General features: G+C 34.7%; 1 protein-coding gene and 1 pseudogene across 1 annotated transcript; one reads left to right on the top strand and one right to left on the bottom strand.

Moving 5' to 3' along the window:
- The window catches only part of LOC149239652 (pirin-like protein), a 52,667-nt pseudogene extending 46,228 nt beyond the window's left edge, over positions 1-6,439 (bottom strand).
- Positions 6,440-6,478: 39 nt separating this feature from the next.
- Positions 6,479-6,844, top strand: LOC149239654 (2-hydroxyisoflavanone dehydratase-like). The gene has a single exon (XM_089369934.1). It carries the CDS (start codon positions 6,479-6,481, stop codon positions 6,842-6,844), a length of 366 nt encoding a protein of 121 aa, XP_089226060.1.
- The last annotated feature ends 1,326 nt before the right edge of the window (positions 6,845-8,170 follow it).

The following is an 8,170-nucleotide window of genomic DNA, read 5'->3' on the forward strand; positions in this document are numbered from 1 at the left end:
CGACATTCGCATTTTCACACTTTTTTTGTGTGTATTTTTGTTTTTTTTTGTGCATTTCCTTTGATGTTCCCTACAGGGAACACCACTTTTTGAGTGTTTTTGCTGTTCCTTCAAGAGAGCAACCCTTCCTTCCTCTTGTGGAATTATTCTTAGTTCATCTCAACCACATTTTATTGATTCCCTTTCATGGCATGAAGTACACTATTTTTATGAAGACAAGAATTATGGATTCTTTTGAAGCGAGTTAATATCATTCACGTTATGATCTTTAACAGGACAGCTCCTTGATGATAGATTTTTTTTTTTCAAAAGGGACAGAATTATTTATATATTACTTTACTGCATTGTTTTCGGTTGTACATGATACTGATTGATCATCTTAATACCATGTTGGTTCCATCCTCCCTGGTTATAATCTTGTCTGTCGGTAATAAATGAGATTATGGGTATATTTTTTTTCTATTGGCATGTTCAACTACTTCCACCATCCCTGCTCTTAAGGAGTACTCAGCCTCCCTCTTTTTATCATAAAAATGTGTAATAACAACAAAATTTTGTTCGCAAATGGAGGATAGGGGGTCTCATTACGAGCCAGCCTACCATGTTCATAAGGTTGTAAGAAAGTGGCATTCCCATTATGGCCACCACACCAGGGTTATGATCTATTGGATAGCCAAATTATCCTTGGAACAGGAGGTCTCATCACGAGCCGGCCTGATCACTTTTGCTATATCCCAGTGAATGGCAGTGTGATTACTTGGTTACCACACCAGCACACTGATCTCTTCTGTAGAACAACACTGTAACTCTCCATTTATAAATTGAGGATCCTGGCTCATATGGGTTAAAAAGCAACCCTACCGAGGCTATGGACGCCTGCTGGCAGCAGAGGCTCTGCTTATAGTATTGAAGTTATATCTTATCGTCAATTATTACTATAATACCCTTTTCTTATTTTTTCTTTTTATCAAAGAAGTTATTTCCTTAATTTTTTTTCCCTATTTTGAACCTTTATGCATGAGAAATTGTTTTATGATCAATCGCATCATTTTCAGCTAGCATACTATCAATAAAGCATCTTTTTCACATATTGTTGTTCTTTTTATCTTTTTCATAACTTATCATCAATCATAAGTATCCTATCTCTTATTCATAACTATTTTTACATACTCTGCTCTCATTATAACCATAACTCCCGCTATCCTATCATTGATATGTGTACTCTGCTTCATTCACTGCTATATTGTTCATTCCCTTGCCTTGCCATCAGCACAACACCTCTCATATGCTTTATGGTGATGGAATTCCTTTTCCAATTGGAGGGGGGAATGTATGCATGCGATATGATTACTGCACTCTCCCATCACTTGTTGATTTGCCAAAATATTAGTATTGCATGTATACATAGTTTTTCTGATTGAAATTTTTGCATGCATCTTATCTATTGCTTACACTATGTATTCAAGAACATTGTATGCAAAATAGTGATTTGTTTACAGGAGAACAACAAGTATGGGGGTGAAATCTATTCGCAGCATGACCACACTATTGCAACTAACAGAAGAGGCTCGAGCAACTCGTGAACGTGAACAATTCTTCAGACATGATGTGCTTACCTGGATCCCACCTTTTGCATCACTTTTAGTGCCAACTCTACCTACATCAGTTTCAACAAATGCCAGTACATATATGTCATTCCACATTTTTCTTTTTGGAGGTAAAACTTGAGGTAAAATAGTATAATTTTCTGATTTATTACAAATTTAGGAGAATTCAATGAAATCCATTTTGAGCATTATTTATCATCCTTCATTCCACATCTTTACCACTTCCCCTTTTTCAGCGGCATATTATCTTTCAGTTTGGGGGAGTGTTGTTTTCATTCATTTCTTTCTTATGACCATGTCATTCATATTCTTTATCATCCATTTCTATTCTTATTCATTCTCAACACCTCCCTTATTCCATGTTGTTTGACACCAAGCATAGACTTCAACAGATAGTAGAAACCACCTCTATTTGTTTACTAGCATCGCATGAGGGCATGCTAATTTTTCAAAGAGGGGGAGGAATTGCTACGCATGATGGATGTTTGAATTGCTACGCATGATGGATGTTTTCTATTTTCTTTCTCATTTAAGGCATACAATTTTAGTGTAGAAATTGATTTCCATAATATTTTTAAAGCTATAAACTCAATTCTTGTGATTTTTGGAAAACACAGATGTATCATTAATACAAACCCAGACAATTTCAAGATAAATTGGTTCATAAAATTTCAGAAATCATGCACTCTCACCTACAGCCATTTTGTTTATATCTCATGATCCGTGCGTCAAAACAGTCTGATTTTTGGATCATAAAGGCATTCATATATTATAAATTTACTTGCCAAATTTCAACAAAAGTTGGTTTGTAGTTTTTAAGAAAATGGTTAATGAAGTTTGCTGTTACTTATATCATATTTTAGTGCAACTTCATATATACATATAGTTGAATGTCAATGTAAAAATTGTTATGCCTTCATCAAGATTACTAAAAGTGAATATTCATTAATTAAGGAAGAATTCATTTGTTCTATCCATTTCATGAGCTAAGATGAACATATTTTTTATTGCTTGGTTAACACATGGGCTTTTGTCTCTGGGTTGCATGAGGACATGCAATATATTCAGTTTTCGTTGCATGAGGACATGCAACATATTGAGTGTGGGGGTATGTTGGGCCGCTAATATGCCATTATTATTATCACTTTTGAACACTTATTCCACCCATTTCTATTATTCTTCATCATGTCATTTATTATAATTTATTATATAAATCTATTTTATGATGATTTATGCTTTTATGAATGAATATTATTTATTCTCCTTTATTTTTAATAAATTGATGATTATGCATGATTTTATCAATGATAGTTTTAATAAATCAGTTGTAACATTATTCACCATTTTTAGCCTCCAAGATAATTTCCAGATTTCGGATTTGATCATTAAAAGTGCCAACTTAGAAATTCGCTGGAATAAGAAGTGACGGTTTTGCAGTTGAGATTCTGAGCAAATGAAGCAAAATCTAGAAAATCCGGAACATGGGTTTTGTCCAGAACGGACCCAATTAAATTTATTGAAGAATGTTTTGCCCAAATTCGGCTTGTACTGAGAGAAAAGAAAGGTTCTTTGAGCACGATTTTTTCAGATTTGTTGTTGCGTCCGTCCTCCAAATCTCAGCTGCAAAGCCAAATTCGTCTTGCCTTTGTTGAAAGTTGGATGGAAATATATCTTCTTGTTGATCAATTGGTTAGAAGCAAACCAATTTTGTAATAGAAATCATGTTGTACTTATCTTTATTGTAACTGCTCTCTGATCTCTCTTTATTTAAATCAGAACAGAGATCAGAGATGGGGGATACGAATGATGGAATTAGGGGATTCGAATGATGGAAAAATGATGGAATTGAGGATTTAGAATTAGAGATTTAGAATTAAGAATTCATGATAGGATAGGAGGAAGAAAGGATTGTTTTAGGCTGTAAGTCTCAAAGCTGCTGCTGTTGTAATGATTTTACCATTTAATGATTAATACCTGATTTGGCAGTTGTTGTTCATTCTTTTCATCTGAAGTAGCCCAGCAGCATCCGCTGGCGGCTAAGGGCCCAACCTCTGGTGGAGTACGCTGCTGTTGTGTATCATATCTTTACAATTACTGCTGTGTGATGGTTTGATTTATTTCCTATTCATTTGAATTGCATTATTTTACAGTTTCATGTTTTTATAGTGTGCTGTTAGAATATTTTATGGAATTGTTTTATTGCACAAGTTGAGATTGAATCGCGTGGCTGTTCTTTTCCATCATAACAGAGATTACTATGCTTTTCAACTTATATTGTTATGTTGTTCATTTCAAATGTAAAGCTTCGTTGTTCATTTCAAATTGTTGGTTATTCGATTCCACTAATCAGAGTTTTCTGTTCAGATTTATTAAATATTATTCGTTGTTTAATTCCTTTAATTATAAGTTTGTTGTCCATTTACTTCACTGTTCAGTTTGGTTGATTAATTGCAAGAGTTTGCTTTTAAAGAGTTTTCCTAGTTTACTTTCAATGACAACTTTAGTTCAATTTCGATTTCCTTTTGATTGCTTTAAAGCAGGACTGTCAACTGTAGAGAACATTGATTATTACTTCCTCGTTCCGAGATTGATTGTCTTGTTCCGGTTTGATTTCAATTGCATCAATATCCAGAGGAATGAGTTATTGCTAATGTATCCTCGATTGATGGTTTTTTGAGTGAATGATTTAGTTTAAGAACATTTCAGTTCCTTTCTATTCCATTTCTTAATTGTTGTTCCATTTCTTATCTGTCGTTCCATTTCCTGTTATTCGCATTATCTTTGCTTTGGTGTGAAGAACGATCTGAAACTATAGCGGGCATTGGCATTTGCTGTCTAGTCCCCAGATTGATGATTTGTTCCTTGATTACTTTTGATTACATTAGTTTCCAAAGGGATGAGTTATTGCTACTGGACCCTTGACTGATACATTGCTTATTTTTCCGAATGCATGATTGAAGTCTTAAAGTGCTTTGTTGTAAGTAGATTTTATTTCCAGCTTTCATTTACTTTTGGATTTTGAGCACTATACTGCAAAACATTACTCTTGAGTAAATAGCCACCTCAGATTGAGTACAATCTTGAAATAAAAAGTCGTCCCTGGGTTGATAATTAATGTGAAGGTAATTAGGAGTTCAAAAGATACCTTTTTATCGCTCCACACTTTGCGTTGGAATTTTTTGAAGGTTTGTGTATGGGTTTGTGTAGCACAGTCACCAATTTGTAACTCTGCAAGCTTCATTCTCTGTCGGAGGAAGCCTCTGTGACCAGCGCAGTCAAATTGGTATCAGAGCCAGTAATGTCTGGTTCACCGAGTAATACTATAAACTCTTCTTTATCTAAAATGGAAGCTGGAAGAAGATTTGTTTCTTTCGAGAAGTTCAAGACCAAGAACAAAGTTCCAGTAATATAGATATTACAAATCTCTTTGATAAAGCTTCATCTTCTATAATAAATTCTGCCGAGATAGAAATAGTCGAAAACCAGCTTGCTTCATGCTGGAAACTCCCATCAATTAGTCCATCAGATGTGTATGCAGACCTTTCTATGTTTCATCTCAAAGTTGTTACTCGTGTTTCTATAAAAGAATGTGTCAGTCAGGTCCAAGAGAATGTTGAAACTATACAGACTATTCCTCTTTTAGATCCCAAAGAATTACAAAAAAGAAGCTAAGAAGCATAATACTCATATGTGCATCTTGGTTGCATCCAGGTGGGAATTTATGCTTTAACCCACAGAGGGTTGAACACTTTTGTCTTAGCTACTATTCGAGACTTGACTCATAACAAATATATTGATTCTATTCTTGGAGGGATTGTTGCACCTTTATCAAACGGACCTGTCTGGTTTGATTGCTATCCTAATTTCTCTGTCTATGTGTATGATGAACACATCAAAGACATACTTCAGTTGCAAATAAAGACTTCTGGCTTTGATATGCGGAGAAAAAGAACAAATATTTCCATCCACACTAGAGGTTGTTTTTGCCATACTAACACCCTCTATCTTGCAGTCTTGCATTCTCCTAGCCAAGAGTCAAAATCAAGTGTGGTCGTTCTCACAGATGCTCATAATCAGAATATTGAACACCAAACAATAAAATGGGAAGAGCTAAGTTTTCCTGAGAGTTGGGTGATAGATATTCCCAGAACACCTAAAATATAGAACATTACTTCTACACAAATCAGAGAAGATTTTGCTTCTGCAATTCTTTCTTTTCGCTGCAAATCTACTATTCCCAAAAGACAAATAGAACAAGCAGTAACAAATTACAAAAGATCTAAACCCATTCCCATTGAAGCATCTACCACATCATCTTCCATATGTACAAATTGTCTCCATGTTGAATTATTCCTTGCTTGCCAAACTCTAATTAACCTACAAAGCCTTATACATATGACCATCCATAAAAAAAATAATCCAAGAACTGGGGAAGCTCCTTCTGCTCTGTTAAATATAAGACCATTTTTCTAACTAGTTTTTAAAAACTTTTAAAAACTTTGAATTCAGTCTTATATTAACACACAATCACGATTTCATATAATAAAAATTTTCTATTTATTTTTCAAAATTGATATTTTTGATTATTAAAATATATATATCTTCAATTATAAAATAAAATTTAAAATGGTAACGTATGTGCGACTAATGCGACATCTAGCGCCCACTTGGCATTTCATTTTCGCAACCATGGTCAACAATGTGTGGTATCTGCAGTTTTAAATACAATGTGTCCATGCTTTTGGAATTGGAACTACATGTCTAGGAAAAAAATTTACCTGCTTGTCCCTTTTCTTGATCGTCGTCCACAGCCCAACATGTATGGATATCATCGTTGAGGTTCCTGGTTTTGTAAGAGTCTACGAAGACGGATGGTTGAACGCTTAATCGATCAGGGTATGGTTCCCCCTTCTCCAGAGCTGGAATCTCTTGATTTTCATGGAGTTGCATCCAAAGAGGTGGTCATCGATCCTCAAATAGGTATCTTCGTCCATCTTTATCTCTCCCGTCTACATATTACTAATGGAAAAGAGAAACTGCAAGTACTTGTTTATGTTCATGGAGGGGGTTTCTGCATCGAATCTGCTGCTTCACCTATGTATCACAGTTATCTTAATGAAGTGGCTACAGAAGCCAAGGTGATTTGTATATCAGTGGAGTACCGGAGAGCTCCTGAAAATCGCCTCCCTACAGCTTATGACGATTTTTTCGGTGCTCTTGAATGGCTTGATCACTAAGCAATGGCAATAGAAGGTGTATCTGTGGATTCGTGGCTCACTTCACACGCAGATTTCAGTGCGGTCTTCTTGGTAGGTGACAGTGCCAGAGGTAACATTGTGCACCAAGTGGGAATCCTTGAGAGTGGAAAGAAATGGGGTGGCCTGTGTTTCCAAAGGGCCATTTTGGTTCATCCCTTCTTTGACGTAGAAGAATGAATACATAGAATTAAAACAAGCTCAACTAGTAGACTGCCTTCACTCACATCTTGATGTGATTCATTTAGTTAGAAAACATGTATATTTATAGGATTACAAATTAGTTGATGAGTTTGAACAACTATCTTGTAAATAGGATCTAGAACCTAATTAAAACCCATAATTTTAACAAGACACAAAAAGAGACTAATAATAAAATAATCTAGAATTCTACACATTTTTCCATTATTATAAGTCTCCCTCTTAATGGAGAAATCTGTTTTCTACCAAACCTAACATAGTTCTAAATGATTCATACTTTTCCTTTCCAAGAGACTTTGTAAAGATGCCATCCACATTATAAATGGTATTACGATAAATTAAAGTAATTTCTTTAGATTGCATATTTTCCCTGAAAAATGGTAATGAGTCTCAACATATTTTGATATTGCATGGTACACAAGATTCCTGGTCAATTTTATCGAGCTTTGATTGTCACACTTGATAATTGTTGGTGTTTTCTATACTTTTTCAGTATCTTTAAGAATTTCTCGCAACAAAACTGCTTCACATGTAGCACTACCCAAAGCTTTATATTCTACTTTTGATGATGTTAAAGAAGCAATTGGTTGTTTGTTTTTGTTCCATGCCACGGTCCCAGATCCAATGATGAATCCATATCTCGATACTGATCTTCTATCATCAAGATTCCCAACCCAATGTGAATCAAAATATCCTTCCAACTCAACATCAAAAGCATCAGTACATTTAATATCATAATTAATAGTGCTCTTAAGATACTAAAGGACCCTGTTTTCTACTTTTCAATGGAATTTAATAGGTTTGGCCAAGAAATGACTCAACATGTTGACTAAATATGCAATATCTAGCTTGGTTATAATGACATCGTTCTGACTTCCCATTAATTGACAATGCAATTTTCCATCCACCTCTCTTATGCCGTCATCACTTTAGAGTTTGGAACTCTATTCTAAAGGTACTAACTCTGCTTTACATTGTTCCATTGTGAACCTTTTGAGTATCTCTCTAATAAATTTATTTTATGTAACCAAATTCTGTACAACTTATGTCCATATCTGAAGACCTAAAAAACAATGCAATTCACCAAGTTATTTCATTTCAAACAGC

This window comes from Pinus tabuliformis, chromosome 8, assembly GCF_031772625.1.
Source record: "Pinus tabuliformis cultivar Carrire ecotype Pingquan chromosome 8, CPIR1, whole genome shotgun sequence".
Taxonomy (NCBI): Eukaryota; Viridiplantae; Streptophyta; class Pinopsida; order Pinales; family Pinaceae; genus Pinus; species Pinus tabuliformis.